We start from the raw sequence: 20,698 nt of genomic DNA on the forward strand, positions 1-20,698 counted from the left end.
GTTCTCAATGTTAAATAATAAACTTTTTAGGAATAGATGTAGTAGGTAAAAGTAATATTTCTTGCAAATGTAAGCTATAATATAGTCTAGTGAGTTATTCAGAGTCACATCATAGTAACGATATATCAAAATAAATCTTTCATTTAGATCCAGCTAATCTAAAGCAATATGATGATCCACAGAAAAGCAATCTCTGGAACTGCCAACAACATGAAATTATGGTCAATCAGTGGTATTTCTCCTCATTGCTTCAATGGTGTCCCAAGATCATGAGAACTTGGAGAGGCAGTGAGATTCCAGGAGGACATTGAATCCCGCACTTGGGATTTTGCAGGGACTTCAATTAAAGTTTCTGATGATGACAAAGGAGTTGGTGGCTGGAAAGTGTCAGCAAAATACAACCCTAATTCCCCTCACCCCTGCCTTTCTTGGCAGGTCTTGAAAATTGGGCTATGTATCTGCTTCTGCTTGCCATGAGCTCACATGCGATTTGATACCACTGGGTAGGGTGCACATAGGTGTGAAAGTATTCAAGTAGTCAGTCATGTTGAATTTAAAAAAAGTGTTAAAGAACATAGTAGTACCATTTCAGCAAGTTCTATAGTTACTGTTAAACAGCTTGCAGAAGCCATATTACTTGGTGCTAATGCAGGCAGAATGAAAGCAGAGCGATTACATGAGTAGGAACTCTATAGTTACATGCTTCATCCAGGTCATACTTGCAGAGTTAGACTTCTGAGGCTAGTTTCTTGGCCTTGAAATGTATTCATGTTAATCTGAAGACACTACAAAAACAGTGTATATTTGCTCTTTTAATAGCTTTTATTCCCCGCAGAGTTGTTTTCATTCTCCCATCTTTCATATAGAACACAAAAGTGTAAGACTTTTCCAAAGTAAATCTAATATTTTCTTGTGTACCTCAGAGAGTAAGTCCTATAGTGTTGATCAAATAGAAGTCATTGGTATACATTACTGTGGCTTTTTTCTACACTGCTAAAACATTCTGGTTTTCTCTCTGTTCCTTAGCACTCCCAGTTATAACTATGCTCCAAACCCAGACAAGCACTGGATAATGAGGTATACGGGTCCCATGAAACCTATACACATGGAATTCACCAACATGCTACAGAGAAAGCGCCTTCAAACACTCATGTCTGTGGACGAGTCTATGGAGATGGTAAGATTAGTTGTCACTTTTTTTGGCTAAACAGATGCTTGTTTCTTGAGTTAAGCTCCAAGCTGTGCTGTATATGAAGATAAAGGGGAAGGAAGGAGGAGGAGGACTGCATCAGTTTTTTTAAGAGTGCGTAGTCCTTTCACCTCTGAGGATTTTGTTTCTCTATTCAATGTGTAAGGATCCTTCTCTCCTAAAGACAGGTACCATGAGTTGGGTGGTGTAAGCGATCTGATTTGTTTCTACTGGTTAAGGGGAGGAGGGAGGGATCACCTGAAAAAATGTATATCATAAATTCTAAAAATGTATCATCTGATAGTGAAAAGTCATCCTATAACCTATTGGAAATAACTACGTAACTGTGGGCCTATTTTGATCCTGTGAGTTTCTGAGAGAAGAGAAACAGCAACAGCAAAAAGTGATGCTACAGGAGTCCTGACTGGAATAATCCCATGGTAAACAAGGCCCAGGATGTTAAATGTTAGAAGTAAATAAATGTATAGGTAGATTTAATTTTTTTTTAATTGAGTCTGCATTACGTAACAATGAAATCTCTTAGTGCAAGCTGGGTGTCTTGAACAGAAACATCTGAGTTACTTAAAAGCTATTCTAAAAAAGAATGGGTTTCTAGTTGTAGGAAGGCAGATTTAAAGGTGTTGCAATTTACTGCTTATCTTTTGACATTCTAAAGGTAGAACATAAAAATAAGAGGAGTACTGTAAGGCAGAGATGAGATTATCTGGATGGCACTGCATCAACTTGTTAGTAATGTCTTATAATTACTGATTCAGGCAAGTATGATCTCTACTTCATATTAATGAACCTGTTTAGATGGATCAGATACCAGCATTAGGGAGATCGGCTATTTTACTACACTGTTTTGATTTTCTACTTAGTAAAGTGGTTTCATTTTGGGTGATTCACTGCAGGCAAAATCGTTTGGGTGTTTTTTTAGTTGTAATCGCCAAGTTAACCTGATCTTTTTTACTAAATTATATGCATCTAATAGTCTTTCAAAATCTAAAGCAACAAACCAAAAAAAAATCAACCCAAAAAAACCCCAGAAAGCCCCGCAAACTAGAACAACGACGGTAAACCAAGAGCCGAGTTTGTTTTCTTCTGTGCTGATGTGTTCTGGATGTGTGTAAGGCACTGCTTCGGTGGTGCCCCACCACGTTCGTACCTTTGCAAGTGAAAACGTCACATAAAAATTGATCTCTGGTGCTCAAGTTGGTACATTTCACATAAAGATTCTCATTTAAATCTATAGAAGCAACCACAAAGTTAAAACTCCTCTTAATTCTCCATGTTAGTTCTCCAGCTAGTGAGAGTATGACTGAGTGGTATTTATCTGGAGGAGATTTTGCAAATACTCTGCCTAGTGGGGACTCGTTTGTCTGAAGGCAAGTTTGTTGAGTGTTGCTTAAATAAGTGTGAGATTCAAAATGCTGTCATTTTATTAAAATTGTTTGCTGCAGGAAAAAGATAAAGGTGGAGAGAAAACTTAAAAATAACGTGTATCATCTTTAAACTTTTATCTGTTACATACTCTGTTATGTATTTAGTACTATCTTGACAGCTCTCATGAAAAATACTGAACTCAAACACTTCTGAAAATGTGGCATGCTAATGTGTTTACCTTAAAACAGGAAGCAGAAGTCTGCCTTGTAATAGTCACAATATTCAGTCAGTAAAACTATTACGTGGTTATGGATTATTGAGAATGGTTCATTGTGATAACTCAGTGCTGTTCTGAACTGTTGTTATTTGTTAGTATACTACACATTGGCAAAAAACTGTATCCAATATTCTACCTATAGTACTACTCAGTGAATTTCATATTTTGTTTTGCTTTTTTTCAGATATACAATACATTGGTTGAAACAGGTGAACTGGACAATACATATATAATATACACAGCGGACCATGGTTATCATATTGGTCAGTTTGGGCTGGTGAAAGGAAAGTCCATGCCATATGAGTTTGATATCAGAGTTCCTTTCTACGTCCGAGGTCCAAATGTGGAGGCTGGGTCCTTGTAAGTTCTTGGCCTCTGTGTGTGTATGTGTATCTAGTGACCAGAAAAATCCTTTATGTTCACATCTCTAGTTGTATTGACTTGACATCCAAACGGAGACACAAAGTTCTGTCCATCCTGACTGACTTCCTGCTCATCTTCGGCAGAAAAATACGTCTACTCAGAAAGCAGAACTGATAACATGCTGGTATAACAATCAAAGTTTTATGCCGTTGCTTTTTTGCTTGTGTAGGTGTGCAGCACAAGCCACTACATTTTGTGGATGTAGTTGAAAAAGCCACTTTGAAATACATCTAATCTAGGAAATGCTAATTTGCCTCCTTTTGAGGGGTGCAAATAATACACATAACTGACATTTTCAAGGTAAAAAAATATATTGTGTAATGTTCACTGCCACAGTAGATAATTATTGCTGAACATTAAAGCAGAGTCACTTGTTTCAGTTTATGAGGAAGAATGTACATAATAGTTCATATATTATCATCCACAAAAGATTCTTTTTGGTTCATCCTTTGAGATTACATGGTTAGGGCTGTTTGTCAGATGCACGCAAGCATGCAGAATATGACTGTTAATTAAAATGGTAGCTTTGATCAGCTAAGAAATTATGTAAATACACTTTCTAAGCAATTATTTCAATAGCAAATATTTGCACTTAAGTAATGATTTTGGACAGAGTGCCATAATTTGCTGCCTTTTATTTATATCAGTGTGCATGTTTTAGCATAATTAACACACACAGAGTCTTCCATACAATTTTTTTCTTTACTGTAGAGGAACAGATCTAGTATGTAATACAGTGGCAAATAGTTATAAAAAAATCTCATTCCGTTTACTGGTTAAATTCACTGATGCACATTATCAGTAGGCACAAAAATGTTAACTTCTGTAGACACTGCACTGTGTGTCTAATTTTTACAGCAGTTACACATGTGAAATAAACAATGTTACTTCTCTAAAGAGCAGAGGAGGGATTCATTCCTCAGGTGGAATTAAACATATTACCTCAGCACTGAAAGAAGTTTGTCTGCAGCAGCACAGAGTTTCAAGTGAGCTGGAATAGTTTTCTAAGAACATGCTCTTTCCCTTCGACTGCTGGTTTTGGTCTTACTGGAGAGGCAATGCTAATATGCCCCAAGTGGACAGAGTTAGTTTTTCTACAACATGCAGTGCTAGAGACCAGCCACCTCATGTCTGCTCTAGTTCAAGGATCTTTTCACCCAGACATACAAAAAAGCTTGTGAAACCTTCCCAGTGAATTTTACTTTTCGGTGGCTTCTGAAGATGAAAAAATATTTCTGTTAAAATTAGAGGAGTCAGCCCGACAGAGTCTGACAGAACAGAGCCCATCACAGTACAACAAATGGGAAGAACAGGATAAAATACCTTGGAGGGGGAATATATCAGATAATAAATTGATCCTCCCTTTCAGCCTGATTTTCTTTAAATATCAATCATCTGTGTTTTGCGTGAACCTTATGTTTTTCCTGCAGAGTAATTGTCATGGCTCCCTTTTGATACCAACGAAGATTTAATAGCAGTCACTATAGCAAGTCATTACTAAGCCTTCATTTCTATTACCAAATATGCTACACCACAATTATTAGTAATTAAAATCAAATTAGGTACATCAATTTAATTCATCATCCATGCTCTTGTCAGTGCCTGTTTGCTCGCTCGCTCAAAAATGTAGTAATTTTTAAGTGGTGTCTCATTAATTAGTGTGAATTTAGCAGCTTTCTTCTGTCCTGTATTTTGAGCTAGAATTCTGCACTGACATGTATAGCAGCCCATCTGGTCCCATCCTTCCTTTGTGCCTGCAAATCATAGCACGGTGTTTCTTTATCTTCAGTGCAGTGTAGAAGACTGTCTGTATACCAGTATGCTCACTTTTTTTTTTCCCCGCTTTAAAGAAATTGAATGCCTGCCTTCATTTTTTATTTTTTTTAAATAAGGAAAAGAAATAGTACACAGCTGATAAACAGTATGTATACATGTAATATTGTGAGTAATTACACAACACTGTCATAGACATGTTTGAATTAAGTTTGTAAGGTTCGACATAAACTGAAAACACTTCTGCAAAACCAGACCCGTAGTAAAACCAAGTCACACGGTTAGAAATTTGGGCATTCTGTTAGCTACTGAGTGCTGGGCTGTGCAACTGGATGCTCTGATCCATGAACTAGCTCATAGTTAGCTGTGGCAGTGCAAGGGATTTGGGTATAGGAGCTGTCTATACTACTCAGAGTTGATGACAGTGTTTTAACCGAATTTGAGGCCAGTTTGAGTTCAGATATTGTCATGTTAACTGTGGTGGCTGAGGAGCGTATGCCATACTCTACTACATAACAGGGCTTGGTTAAGTGTTTGCAGAATGGATAACTGTGCACTTGGGAAGAGATATTATTTCAGTTAAAGATATGCTTTTATTTTCTCCTTTTTTTTTCTCCATAACTATTTCCTCTCTACTTTTTCTTTCCTGATCCCTTTTCTTTTTCTGTCTCACACTCTACATTAACAGCAACTTTTAGTTCTTTACTTAGCAATATACTTCTCCTCATGTTCTCTTCAGAACATGCTTGCTGTGATGTGAGCTGAGGTACTTATTTCTATACCATATTTTGAAACAGATAAAGCATGTGCTACCTGCCAAATCTACTTTTTAATAAAGTCATCAGCATATTTGGCAGACACTGTGATTCTGTAAGACACCCAAGGAGTTTTTCCAATGCTTTCTCATGTTTTGAAAGAATTTTGAACCCTCTTTTGCAATAATTAACTAACTTTGCCTTATGAACTACTTTGCTTTCTCAAAAATGCTCTGTGCTAAAGCTTTAAATCTTCATATTAGTCATTCCTGAGGTTATGCAACTTAACCTATATTTTACATTTTAATTCCCTCCATGGAAGGGAATTGGATGGTGTCCTCTTTTCTTCTTTGCAGATGTCACAAAATAACCCTTTTTAGATGCCTGGTCTCTGTGGAAGAGCTGGAGCTGCTTGGTAACATTGCATAGACTTTAAACCAGGTTATCATATATTTTTTTTCAGGAATCCTCACATTGTGCTGAATATTGATCTGGCACCTACAATTCTAGATATTGCTGGACTGGATATTCCATCTGATATGGATGGTAAATCCATTCTAAAGCTTCTGGATTCTGAGAGACCAGTGAATAGGTAAGAAATAGAAATGTGTGTGGAAACATGCATGTGTTTGTACAGAAGACTGAGCAACTATTCAGCAACATGCTGCTAATTTAAAGGAAAATATAATAAAATTACCATCTACATGAGTACATCATTCACTAGAAAATCTAAAAACCTATTTGGCAACATGTGACTGACTTCCATTACTTATCTTCATTTTGTCAGGTTCATATACTAGCTGTATGGCATATATGGCATCTGGATATACTAAATGTAATCTGTAGCAGTGAGAGGGCTTGGCTATATGATATTAAATGTCTCTGCGTCATCATTTGTAGCAAAGCATTTCATATTGAATAAATTGTAGAATAATTGAGTTGAAAGGGTTGGTTGTGTATCAGACTATAATATTAAGACAGGCTACCACTCAGGATTACACAGTTATTATTTGACACATTCCATCAATAGTTTCATTGGAGAACAACTGAGGAAGAGAATTAGGCTGGATGTTTGCTAGAGAAAATCAGCAGAAAAAGGGAAGATTTGCTTTATAAGTAGTTGGGTGGAGGGAGAGGGAGAAAGGAGCAGCTGCTTTAGAATAGGATACTTTGTGGGTAGTGTGCAGGTTAGAGCCCACGCTGGAGTCAGGAAATCCTGATTTAATTTGCGATCCCTTGTGATCAAGAACAATTCAGTTAATCCCCTGTGTCTTAAACATGCTTATGTTGAAATAGTTGTACTGTGTGAATCTGTTGTGGATTTTGTCCCTGTGAGAACAAATCTGTCCTGTGTTTGTTCATGATTTGCACTGGAGAGGCATATGTGCCTGCTTCGTAAAGCTGGATGTCCCCTTGTGCAGTTCTCTGTAGAGTTTCTTATCTGAATTGAGATGTGGGAGAGAAAACTGGGGCATGAGTTGATCACTGGTTTTGTGGGAATTGCTGCTTCTTCTCCTTGTTTCCTCCTAGGTTCCATTTAAAGAAAAAGATGAAGGTGTGGAGAGACTCATTCCTAGTGGAAAGAGGGTAAGGAAAGCGTTAATCACAAAGCCCAGTCTTTTTAAATAGAAGGATACTGAATAGCTAAAGGCAAAGCAGCAGCTCTGCCTCAGACCTAAAGCCATTTAGCTGTGCCAGCAGGGACAGGGCTGCAGTATGCCTAATGGCAGTGATTGTGTGATAGGAGGGAATGTATGGCCTTGCCTACAGCCTGCATAAATGTGCTGTTGGGGTGGGGGAAGGGGAGTTTTACTTGAATTGAGAGGTGGAAAGGCATCTCGTTTTTCTTTCAGCTGCTGCCCCCTGACCCTCCTGCATGTATCATGGGAGTATGAACAACATTTCCTCTCTGGGTGTTCATCTGCTGGCCATTCCCTCTGTGCCTCTGCCTTAATACGTAACACGGTGCCTGAAGGGTTTGTGAAGTGCAGTGCTGCAGAGTAAGGGGGGGATATGGTCTCTTTATATCGACTGTTGTAACTGCCTGTCAATCAGACATGCAAAAACGAGACAGTGTGGTTTGTGTTTTTGTACAGTCCCTGAGAGCGTGATATGAGTAATTTGTATGTTACCAGAGATGATAAGTGCTAGTTTCTACTGGATTATTAAGTTTTGGCCACCATGTGATGCTGTGGACTTGGCAGATAACCCACTCCTGAGCCTTGTCTGCAAACTGTATGTATATCTTGGAATTAATGCAAAAACAATTTTATTTTTTTCCAGCAAACTGCTGCATAAGAGAGAGAATGAGAAGGTAGATGCCCAAGAAGAAAACTTTCTACCCAAATACCAGCGTGTGAAAGACCTCTGTCAGCGAGCTGAGTATCAAACAGCTTGTGAACAACTTGGCCAGGTAGGGCGTTGTACCCCTGACTGAAAGTAAGTAGTTGTAGTTGGGCTAAGCTTAACACCATAACCGTGACATTGTCCTTCACCTTGTCGTCAATGCCAGCTTATAAATCAAATGGCTCATTCTGTGGCCTTTGTTCAAAACCATATTACAGCATTTATGAGATTGACTGTCAGTCAGGAAATCGCTGATTCGAGTGCCTCTGTATTGATTCCTGACTACTGTTAAGAGAACTGCTTAGGCTGTTTTAACATTTATTGCCCAAATAGAACGTGGTTTGGGATTCAAGAGTGATGGGGAAGCTACAGTGAACCTAACAGATTGGCCTCCTCCAAATACATGTAGCTTGCTTTGCTTTGAATTCTTAATTTAACTCATTTTGTTGTTATTATTTGGAATTACATATAATAATGGAAAACTAACATTCTGTGAACTCAATATATCCCTCCTCAACAAAAATATACTGTGAAAATACACATGCAGTTATGACTGCAGGCAGTCTGTGTGTATATGGGCACAAAGCTCTTTGTGTGTCATTTCTCTTGCTGTTACATAACTGTTCTGGGCACATCTGAAAATATGTTCACTTTAGATCCAAGTTATGTAGAAGAAATTCAGGAAAAAAAATTTACAGTAGTATCAATACATGGTCTTGGCACAGGAGGTTTTGCAGATTTACCAGAGCAGTGCAAAGACAGAGCAAAGATACCTCCTGCAGCTCCACTCCTGGGGAGATTTCTCCACTCTTGGGGGAATTTTCATCCTCTGGAAACACGGCAAAACTGACTCTGTGCAATTGCTTTCTCATCCAGGTACTGGTCAGAGTGCCCCCTTCCAAGGACTAACACATTCTGCCCGTGGACATGGGGACAAAGGGGTGAGGGTATCTGGGTCCACGTGCTAATGTGTGTGTTATTAGACTGGCATTGCCTCGTATCCTGGCAGCTCAGAGGGCTGTCAGGGTAAGTCAGTCTGTGAATATAACCGTTCTTGCAGACCTACCAAAGCTATAGTCAGCAGTGGGCTACTTAAGGCTACAGTAGTTCATTTTCTACTGTCGAAGGCCAGACTCCCTGCTTCTGGCTCTACTGATCATGTAGTTCAGTGCACCTGTGAAGTAAGTCCATTGTTCCTTAGGTGTTTGGATCCAATTTATATGTATAAGCATTTTCCAGATGCTCTATTCCTCTTTGTCAGATTTAGTATACAAAGAGATTATAACATCTTGTTCTTCCTAAAAATACTGAACTTGAAGTATTTTGTGTAGTAGTTTATTGTCATCAGATGTCTACAGCTGAAATTTTAGATGGGTGGGAGCAAGCCATTGTTTTTTGAATTTGCAATGTTCTTTGAGAAACTGGGGGAAAAGTCATTGTTTCTGCTACAACATCATCCAGTAAATAGTGTGGGGAAATGCAGCTTTTCTTTTTCCATCAGTATTTTTCCTTTGAGACAAGTTTCAACTTCTTCCTTTTGTCTTCATCTTCCCAATTATTTTGAACATTATTGTAAGAACAGAGGGAAAGAGAGACTTTCCAAGTCCATGTTGTCACTGAAGCTGTCTCTTTGCATAAGGTAACTTAGCTACATTCAGACTTTCTTACTCTAATTACCACGTCTCAGTTATGGAAGAAAGGGGGAAGACCCTGTGTTGTCTACACACATACACAGGCTTATGTTTTCTTCCATGGATAATAAAATATCTTTGACATCTGAAACAAGTGGACATAAAATGTCAACTCCATACACAGAATTGCCAATAAATTCCAAAGTGAAGGTGTACTAATAAGAGATGCGTGTGCTGCGTCCTCATTGTCAGGAGACAGAGAGGAGAAGAATTGTTTTGAGCAGTTCAGTCAGACGTAATTGGAAGTGATAGGATGAAATTGAGCAAAAAAGAAATTTAAGTTGGACATCAGGAAAAATTGCCTAACAATCAAGTCAATTAGAGTCTGGGAAGGGCTCTCAAGGGAATCTCAATCCATCTAACCCCTGCTCTAGAGAATATGTCTTGGTAGTCTGTCTAGACAGCAGGAATAGTGGGAGATGAATGTGCTTATTTGAGGATAAATTGTGTCTAAATATGGGTGCACCCAAATGTCTTTTCAAAGTGAAGCAAGACTAACTTCTCAAATGACAAATGGGGTTGTCTGTTTGCTGGTGATGTTCACAGCTCTGCATAGTAAGTAGAATGAGCCCAAATGAATAACATACCACTGCCTTGGGGGAGTTTATGGTATACAGATGCAGTGGTTATTTAGCAGATCTCTCCTGATCCTGCAGGACAATTTATTATTGTGCATTTAACATATCTGGAGTGTTCAGTGCAAAAGGTGCATTTTCACATCCTGAGGCAAAGATGAAGAGAGACATCTGGGTCAGAATTAGGTGAAAGCCTGCTGAAGTCATTTGGACTCTTTCTTTTGACTTAAGTTTTGGGGACCTGCTATTCCATGCACAGAGAAGTCTGAGCAGTGCCAGGGAATCTGAAGTGTGAGCAGGAGATGAGAAGTGCAAATGGAGGACAAAGACTCAGAAGGGGAGTGAATGAGAAGAGGCAAGGACAGAGCTTAGAGTAAAGGAGAGGTAAAGAAAGCTTTGAATGTGAGATGGAGAATTTGAAATTCTGCTTTGTGAGCACGCAAGTTTCTGAATACAGTTCTATCGCCACAAAATGTTCTTCCTTTGGAAATCTCTGTCACCCTCCTTGACCTATAATCGTTTTGATAAGAGAGCACCAGGATCATGGAGATGAGGCTATTCATGCTGTTTAAAGCCTTGTTTCAGAGTCCATTATGTGGGATTTTTTGGCAACACTAATATATGTAAATTCTTCTGAGTGCAATGTGAATCTGTGTGTTGCCATGTTTTCTTTTTCAGTTAGTGGGGTTTGGTCTGTGTTAGTTATTTGCATCCAACAAAGGGTGACTGTAGGCTCAGATGAAAGAGCAGCTCAGCATTTATATTCAAGGATTTAAAAGAGATGAGCTCTTTCTTCCCACATGAAATAAAAAACATTTATCCTAGTACCTAATGGCTTCCACACAAATTTTTTCTCTTCAGTGTAGTTTGGCCTTTCATTCTAAACTGGCTGGTAAGTGGAAGCTGACCCACTTTTATCTGGCGGCCTGCATTAATGTGCTTTTGTGGAAGCCAATTATGATATCAGCATTGCTCTGTAGAGTATTCCCAGCAACTCCACGGTATCATAACAACAGCTGCACAAGATCTCCCTCCAAGTCATTTGCCAACTTTGCGCACGTTTGTTAAACATGCAATACCTGCAGCACTGCTGATTGCTATAGGGAGCTATGCTGTACATGGGGAAAGAAACCACTTTTTAACAAGTTTGTTTTTAGCAGAACCTGGCATAGTACAATAATATTGCTAACTCGTGAAGAAAAATAGTTGTCTGAATTCACGTTATTTCTTTTTCAAATCCTTTTTTATTTTCAAAGCTATATTTATGTGCAAATCTGATACAAGTAGAATTTGCCTTTAAATAGCATTAAAAATATCATTTTATAGGACAGTTTTCATAGGGGAACATTCAAAATACAAAAATTTGCACTTTGTTTCCTTAAGATGTTCTGCAAATGAAAGGTTTGATACGCAGTCTTTCCTCTGATTGCTTTGTGCCGTACCAGGATCATGAAGGAATATTCTCCTTTGTAACCAGCATGAAGATACCATAAGTAAAAGCATGTCACTTACTCAGCTGGTCTCCCCAGTTCTCTGACATAGCATGGCACAGCACTGATGAAAAACTGTTCTGGTCCATGTGTGCTTTCCTACAGCAGTTCATAAGCAGTACCTCTAGATCATCTTCCTGCCACCATAATCATTAGCTATTGCTTAGTGCCAAGGGTGGAGCAGCAGAAAATATTACTTATATTTTCTCCTTTTCCTGAGGGCACTGTTAGCCAGACCTAGGAAACGAAGTCAGGTTTTGTGAGGAATTTCTTTAAAAACTGGGAAGAAAGTTTTTGGTCTGTGTATCTTTTGCGGTTGTCCGGTTCTTTTGTACCTAGCAGAGATATCCTGAGGTTACTAAAGAATTTAGGTTCTGTTGATAAGTGAAGCATATCAAGCCAGCTAGAGTCCAGATAATGTTAATAGCTCTTTAGGCGGATCTTTGGAGTTCCTGAATTCCAGTGCAAGTTGCACGTGCTCAGCAACTTTCAGGATCCGGTTCTTAATCTGTGATTGCAACAAGAACTGACTTGCTGATAACTTCATACATTAAAAATTTTATCAGCCCTCAAACTGATAAAATTAGGAGGCAACAAACCATGAAAATTAAAATCATGATGATTTATTAAGGTTGTTATTCAACGATTGTATTCCTTATCAGGAATTATAATTAACAAAACTGTTTTCCTCCTTTAGCCAGAAATAGCCCATAATGATTACCAGAGGCTATTTTACTTATGGGTTTTTTTGCTTGTTGCTTCACAAAACCAAGAAATTTGCATTTCTCGTTAACTGAGATTTTTAAACTCCTTGTCATTACAGTAGTGGTTGTTGCAAGTAGCTTGCCAAAATCAATACCAACATTTAATAAAAAACCCAAATTTTTCAAATATCCTGATATGAGTAGCAGTGGAGTTCAAAAGACAACAAGATGGAGGTCAGTAGACTGGCTTCAGCCTCAGAACTTTTATGCACTCGATGTGGGACCTCAGACAAATCAACTCGCTGTTGTTGGTTTTTTCTTCCACCACTAATGTAATTTCTGCTTATGCTGCACTCCTTAGCTTCTGCAGTACCTAACACAGCAGCTGGGACCATTTGATACCACAATCCAATTATATTAATAATAAATGAATTACATAATTTTAATCTTAAATTTAGCTGAATACCTAATTTTTATTTGCATGCTAGTTGATGTCCCACCTGCCTCACAGCTACAGTGTGTGGCATTAAAAAGTCCTCCAAATTTTCTGTCAGTAAATTGTTCATCCATCTTATAATTTTAAGGTTTGAGTGATGTAGTGTGTGGCAACTGAAGCGGAGCTGAGAGCCCAGAGGTCCAAATCTCCAAAAATCATGAGTCAGTGTAATGAAATAATGTCCAGTTGGAATGAAGACTGGGCAGTGCTATTTATATACCGATGACATGAAATAAATCAGACTCATCCATTGCCACTGGATGAATTGGAAGAAGGTGACAGAGGCAGGGAAAAAAAACCAACAAAAACGTTAAAAGATTAGGAACATAATACCTGTTGGGAAGAGCTAAGGAACGGGGCATATTCAGTCCAAAAAATAGCTGAGGAGAGAGGAATCTGCATGAATCTAAGAGATGTTATACAGAAGACATGAGCCAATTATTTTCAGTCAACAAGAACAGAGAAGTAGTAATGTGTATGAGACAATGGGAGATTCAAGTTGACTATTTCCTAAAACCTGTAACATCTGAGCAGTAGGACAAGCTGCCAACAAAAGCAGTAGAACTGCCTCTTGTAGAGAAGCGGCTTGTGTGTCTCTGGATTTTGCTGGTTTGTCCTCGTTAGCCCAATAAAAAAATAACACCAGGAGCAAACCGCAGCAAAGGAGAAGAGCTAACTAAACTGTAATTTCAGCTGTTTCATACTAACTAAACTGTAACTGTACTGTTTCATACAAAAAAAAAAAGTATCCTGACTACTCATAAATCAATTTAGACTGGAATTTACAATATTTCTAGCCATTAAAGCAGTTTGCTTCTAGCTTACCATCCAATGTGACAGCAAGGATGGGGTTCAGAAAGCATCTGCATAAACTAAAAAAGACAGATATTGCTGTTTTTGTCAGGTTGCTGGCAGGGACAGAGGACTTTATTATCCTGCAAAAACTTTGATTCCTAGAGCCTATATTCCTAAAACTGTTAGGGAGGGAGCCTTGCTGGCAGCTAACTGATCAGGCAGTTTCACTTTTCACTTCTCTGTAAAAGGGAATGGAATCTCTCTCGCTTAACAAAAAGAGGAGCTGATGAGACACAGCATGATGATTTAGGGCTCAGCTCTGAAAGCTGAATGTTTCAACTGGAATCTTTTCTTAGCAAGGCTTGTGTGATCAGCCCTTTTCCCCCAAAGAAAACAATGTCAGTTGAGAGAGATTCACTGAGAGAAATTAGTGAATTGTAGGAAAAAATCCTACAGGGAAGGTCATGGCTATTTATTTCTGATTGGGGCCTCAAATAATGACTTTGAATTAACATCTGTGATTGCTGTAGCGGTAAGAAGACATTGATGCACAATAATGCAAAAACCACTTCATGGTGACGGGGGTTGTGAAGGAAATAATGGGTTTTTGACACACAGAAAAATACATGTCTTTTTCTGCCAAGGGGTCATTTGCATGTTCAAGGTGAATGGTGTTACTGGAGGGAGACAGGGCATCTGTTCAGTCTGCAACTGCTGCTGTTAAGATTCATGTTTCGTAGATACCGAAGTCCTCATTTACTCTTGTTGATACATATAGCAGGTAGTTTGGGATGGAGGGGAGAATATATGCTACAAACTGTCTTTTTTTTGCCTTTGCAGTGTACCTTTGAACAAGATTTCTGTTCAGTAGCACTAATTTCTCTGTTAACTAAAGGCCAGACTCTTCTGCTTTGCACACAAAAACTGAGCAGCATGTGTTGTGCAGTGGGAGGTAGGGTAGAGGCTGGAGTAGAAGTGTTAGAACAAGCCCAGCACAGTAGGTGGCAGAAAGCACAAGCACAGCAGCTAGCTTGGCCTGCCTCAAGATGGTGGGAAATCTCCAGCTGGAACAGCTTTAATGATTAAATGAGGTGTCTGGGAAGTTTTGCACAATGTGAGCTTGATGGACTTCAGGACATATTGCAAAAGCCATTTATCTGATGGCTTCAGTAGCTGTTCTGCAAGGCTTTGCAGGAGGAAAGAAACGGTCTTCCTCTGGAGTTTTGATATGAGCTAGAGTGAAGGTTGTGGGGGAGTCTGGGTTTTCACTTACATTTAATTTGTGTTAAACTGCCCTCCCTTTCAGAACTTAGCTCTTGTGAGATGTTATGACCTATAGAACTTGAATTAGGAACACGTCTTTTGGCCTAATGGAGAAAAGACCTGAAAACTTTGGGGCAAGTGATGAACTAAGGGCACTTTGTTTTCTTGACTGGTTGAGTTAATCCACTATTTATATGTAATTATGTTTTGCTGCTGGATGGTTATCATTTGTACCTGTGAGCCAAAGTATCTCTGGGGCACTCTGGAGTTCTTCATGTAGGGATTTAATTATTTAGCTGATTACCTCTTATAAAATATTTTAGTTGCTTCCAGGGTTTGACACAGGTTTCTGCATGATGGTATGCCGTGCACTAAAAGCCAATTTAAAATGCCAAAATTCACAATGTTTAAAGCTTCTTGACTGTCAAGCAAGTGTTTTCACAGTCTCCTTGCAATTACTGCCCTTTTTCTCTGAGTTTGAAAGCATCCTGTGGAAATGACTGTGACTGATACAGCCGTGATACTGACCTAGGGAATTTACATTTGTACCTACAGGCGGACCCAAGGATAAGTTGTTGAATCCCAGACACATTCACACACATTCCAATATCTGTTTTGGGAAAAAAGAAAAAGCGTGAAACTTTCTCTTTTTTTTTTTCTTCCACACACACCCCATCCCCCCTCTCCATGTTCAGTGTTTGCTTCTAAAGTCATTTATGTAGTTCTGCACTGCAGTCATTCAGCAGTGGGCCTGTTAATGCATACAATGTGCCCTTCCAGCAAAGCCTTTAAGATGTTTTCACTGTAGCATACATCCTGCCTTGGAAGGATTTAAACTGCACCAAAAATTAAAGGATTTTTTCCAGTTCACCTGGAGGGGAAAAATGAGCATCACTTTCTTGACAGGAGATGAAAGAAATAGAGAAAAAATATTTTTGGGCCACACATCAGAGCACTTATTTACAGTAGTTCTCATCATGGCATTTAACTTGCCCTCTGTTGAATCTTCATTTTTCATGTATCAGACACCTACAGCATAGAGCTCTACTGAGCAGAAAATGCAGTTTGTTCATATATTTTTCAAAAATAAGATTCAGATGAATTGAAATGGGAAACAGCAACAAATATTTTTACATTTTTTTTTTTCATTGTGAAAAGAAACCACTGCCGATTCCACCTCAGTCTGTGTATCAATTAGTGTTAGGCATTTATAAAAAATAAGAATAAAATTAAGACTCGGCAATTTATTCTTCAAAGGTTATTTTTGTTCTACACCTCGTCTAGGTAAATGCATCCTGCTTTACAGATGAAGACAGTCCTACAAAGATGTCTGTTTCAGATGTCTTACTGTCAGTATCTTTCATTGATTTCCTATGATTCCTTGTGCTGAAAGTTAAGCCAGGTTTATCTGCATCAGTGCAAGGCTTGGGTTGTACAGGAGGTTGGACGCAATATCTGCACCTAAGAAGTAATTATAGCTCAGGAGACTTGGCATCCAGTTGTCTGAGGAAATGAGTGGACACACCATAAAACTCTGATTGTTTTAAATGAGAGGATCTCCCGTGAACGTAGATAAATCCACTGTAACTGGCCAGTTCACTTCTGACTCCTGTTAAGTTCTGTATCATAAAAGCACAGTGATACTGTTTTCTTGCTCTGCTGTCATGCAAACAATGGAGTGAATTTCAATGGAAAATGTAGGCTTTGTTGTCCTAGCCTGGGCATACCTCTCTGTGGGAATTGAAGTGACTGAATCTCCCTCATAGAGCTGTGGCTGCTATAAAATGTCATCTCACTTGGGAGCTGTTGCTGTTTTTCCTTCTGTTCTTTTATTTGGAAAATTCTCAATATTCCAGTGAGTCCTGGAGGCACAGACTTAGGATTTTGTAAGAGGGAAAAAGAGGAATGCCTCTCAAGACTCAGCAAAAAGCTGAAGTGTTTCCGAGAGATTCTGTTTAAAGCAGTTAGCAACTGCTACTGTGAGGGTTTTTTTACATACCTCAAAGCCTAGCTCTGTAGCTAGTGGTGTGTTGGTAAATAAAGGAGTAGGTGAAATTATTTTGTGATGTATCTGGGAAGTGGGTAAAACTTCTATGCCAGACTGAAGGCAGCTAAACTCCCTTGCCCTTGGCACAGCTGTGACAGCAGCACAAAGGGAGCTATAAGCAAGTTACTTCAGGTTTTGAGTAACAGAAGGAATTGGAGATTAGAGATGAGATTTTCCCTAGTTTGAATGGAAGAGGGAGGAGATTCTCACTTCACAGGCATCCAGTGCAGCTCACTGTTGCTAGTCAAGCCCAAGGGTGTTGAATGGGAAAGCTATTAAGAGAAACACTCAAGATGGAGATAAACTCGTCTAACTAGGCTTCCATGGCTGATCCAGTCATACCGACCCTTTTAAAGGTCAGGGAAGCGAAACAGGCACTTCTGCAGGGCAATCCTTTTTCTTATCTCTTTTATATGGCCGCTTTAGGGTGATGTGAATTATACCCTGGAAGTGACTGTTCCTCTTCAGCTGTAGAATGAGTCTAGATAACCAGCTCAGACCAGATCTTTGCAGTAAAGGAATCCACAACTTGGATAAAATCATCCCACCATCAGGCGTTTGAACTAGGAAAGAGAAGGAGATTGAAAAGTTTTTTTTCCCTTCTTGTAGAGTATGGGATGGGGCTAGATTATATGCAGGCGTGGAGCTTGGTGCTGTTTTAATGGCATACTAGTGGCATAGACTCCTGCCAGCCTGACAAACACACTTGCTGGTAGGCAAGGATTCTTTTCAAACCTGTGGATAAGGCTTGAACATCTTTGGTTGATGCCACACTTATGCTTCTGAAAGTTGTCACTTGTCGCCTCCATGTTTTTAGCTGTAGTATTGATTTTGTTAAGAAATTTCCATTGTTCTGCCTTCAAGAAACAAAACCAAAAAAGCAAGAGTGTTCCAAAGAGTTCCTGTTTTGTCTGGAAATGGAATATTATGAAAAATCTGTTTCGGTAGTAGGTGATAGATGAGCCCTAGTTTACTACAACAAGGAATCTCTGATAGATCGCTGGAGCTGACCATTAGACAAAGCACAGTTGGGGCAGAGTTTTAATGACCAAATTTTTCTTCCAGAAATGGCAGTGTGTGGAAGATGCCAGTGGAAAGCTCAAGCTACACAAATGCAAGGGAATGGCGAACTTGGCAGCTGCAGGCAACAGCAAAGGCACCTCCAATATTTTGCCCAAGTATTACAACAGGAATAGTGAAGACTGTAATTGTGAGGAGAATGAATATAAGCTGAGCCATGTTGGACGAAGAAAGAAACTTTTCTCCAAGAAAAGTAAGTGAACACACTGTATCTTCTGTCTCTGCTGTAGAAAACTGTTACAAGTTCGTTCACTAACACACGTAATTGTCCTGATTTTCATGGACATTGAATTCTATCAGCATATTTTACTGTGTATCTAATTGTGAAACAGCATGCCTCATATTGGACAGTCAGATTTGAAAATATCTCTGTCTGTAGGAAGAGGAGTGTTTTGATCCGAAATAGGGACCTATATTTATGTCTTTCAAAACAGGGAAATGCAGTACACACCCTGAAGTGGCAAGTAGCACATGTTACGTAGGCCATGAAACATGAACAGTATTTTACAGCAAATACTCCATTTTTCAGTAGGTACTGGAATGCTTGGAGCCGTTACTGCAGTAATTTATTTTTAATAAGGATGGATGCGCGTTGTTACAGAAGCTGTTTGCTTCTAACATCCTTTCCTTGTGCTCAGTCAGCAGAGACAAGGCCGACTTTTAACCAGAGATCACGTCCAAAGGGGATGACTCTGTTTCTAGTTTCCTTGGCACAGATGAGGTGCTTTTTCAGAAAGCCTATTTCACTGGCTCTTTGTTAAACCTTAGTCAGACTAACATCTATATTTGAAGTATATAGTCTAATTATAGATTAAAGAGGCAAACGGCAGCACAGAATTATTATTCACTTGTAATGTTTCTTTCGTCTCACTCCACAAATACAGAGCCTTAATTATTTAGCAGATTAGTCTTTCTGTATAATGACCTGGCACAAGCTTCAAACAGAGAGTTTAAATTGATTTTCTCCCATTATATTTGCCTTGCAAGCTGATTAGTACCTACTAAGCTAATTTTTAGTTGAAAAAAATTATTGGTTCCAGGATGAAATTACTCAACTATACTTGCTGTTTAAATATGTGGCACAGCAGATAATCTTTAAATAAAACTAGAACTTGCAGTTCAATTAACTTCTCTTTTTTTTTTTTTTTCTTCTTCTTCTTGAAGTCACAGAGAAGAAAGTTCAGTCATGGGGGGTTAAATAACAGGAGTAGATTGAAGGCACTTATATGAGAAAACAATTTAAGTGAGGGCAACATAATGCTATCTGATAATACTTAACACTTACTTAAGTACTTTTCATCAGTGTCATGCTTCCAAAGCATTAACTAATTTTCACAACATCCAGAGAAGGTGGTTAAGTGTATAATTACCTTTAGTTTATGTATGGAGGAGGTTGAGGAAAAAAAGCGGAGGTTGCTCCCTCTAGCAGAGGAATCAAAGTGATGGGTTTTTCCCTATGTTCTGCTCAGAAGAGGCAGAGTTTATACTTTATTCTTCAGCTCACTTGCCTCATTGAACCATAAGGCATAAACTTCAGCAGCGTAAGATAGGATCTTGACAATCATGTTCCCATTGCTTGTGTCTTGAGTAAAATAATTGACTCCACAAATGCTTTGGTTTTCCCTCTGCCCACACCCAGGCTGTGACATACAGTGGAAGAGGTTAGCTTGGACCTATTGACATAGACTCTTTGATTTGGTGTTGGCTATTCTTTTACATCCACTTACCTAATAAATCCCACACTGAACACAAATGAGCACAAAGCAATACAAGTCAAGGTAACATCCCAAGGTTTCTCTAAACAGCTTACCTAGAAAGCTGGCTCATGGGATTGTGAATGGTAAGGAGGTGACCTGGATGCTCACATATTTGGATTTTTATGACCTGTTCTGTGAGACTTGGGATAAAGTGCAGTCTGTCCTGGGTTTGCATAGTTCTGAGGGCATCTTTGGGGCCTGCTACGCACAATTTGATGAGTGCATGGGATCATACTGTAGATCTACTTGAGTGCCAGTAAATGCTCTTCATCAGACTGAACAGTAGCTAAATAGAAAATAGAAGTTTCAAACTGGACTGGGGCCACATCCACATTAATGTTTTGGTTCACAGGAGTAGTGTAGCTCTGAAGAAAACGCCCTGATCATTCTCTCCTATCATGCACAATAGAGATGGATTTGCAGAGAGCAATTTTGATGGATTCTAATCCACAGTCATTTGCAGAAAACTAAATTAGATGCCCTGATTCCAGGGTGCATCAAATGTATTGCAAACCCTGATGGGGGTATGAGAATTGGTCTTTCAGAAAGGTTAAAACCAATAATATGTAGTAAGAACACGTGGTCTAAAAGACCAGACTAAATTGCTGACAGAGGGGCTGGAGCACCAAATGTTTTGATAAAATAATTAGT

At 39.0% G+C, this 20,698-nt stretch overlaps 1 protein-coding gene across 12 annotated transcripts in view; it reads left to right on the top strand.

Moving 5' to 3' along the window:
- The window catches only part of SULF2 (sulfatase 2), a 164,223-nt gene that overhangs the window by 127,767 nt on the left and 15,758 nt on the right, over window positions 1–20,698 (top strand). For all 12 annotated transcript variants that reach the window (XM_074843452.1, XM_074843448.1, XM_074843454.1 and 9 more), the window contains 6 exons: window positions 1,027–1,177; window positions 3,037–3,212; window positions 6,267–6,395; window positions 7,334–7,390; window positions 8,087–8,216; window positions 18,276–18,483. In XM_074843452.1, the coding sequence (XP_074699553.1) occupies window positions 1,027–1,177; window positions 3,037–3,212; window positions 6,267–6,395; window positions 7,334–7,390; window positions 8,087–8,216; window positions 18,276–18,483 (851 nt within the window). The remainder of the gene's footprint in view (window positions 1–1,026; window positions 1,178–3,036; window positions 3,213–6,266; window positions 6,396–7,333; window positions 7,391–8,086; window positions 8,217–18,275; window positions 18,484–20,698) is intronic.

This window comes from Strix aluco, chromosome 17 (genome assembly GCF_031877795.1).
Source record: "Strix aluco isolate bStrAlu1 chromosome 17, bStrAlu1.hap1, whole genome shotgun sequence".
In the NCBI taxonomy this organism is placed as follows: Eukaryota; Metazoa; Chordata; class Aves; order Strigiformes; family Strigidae; genus Strix; species Strix aluco.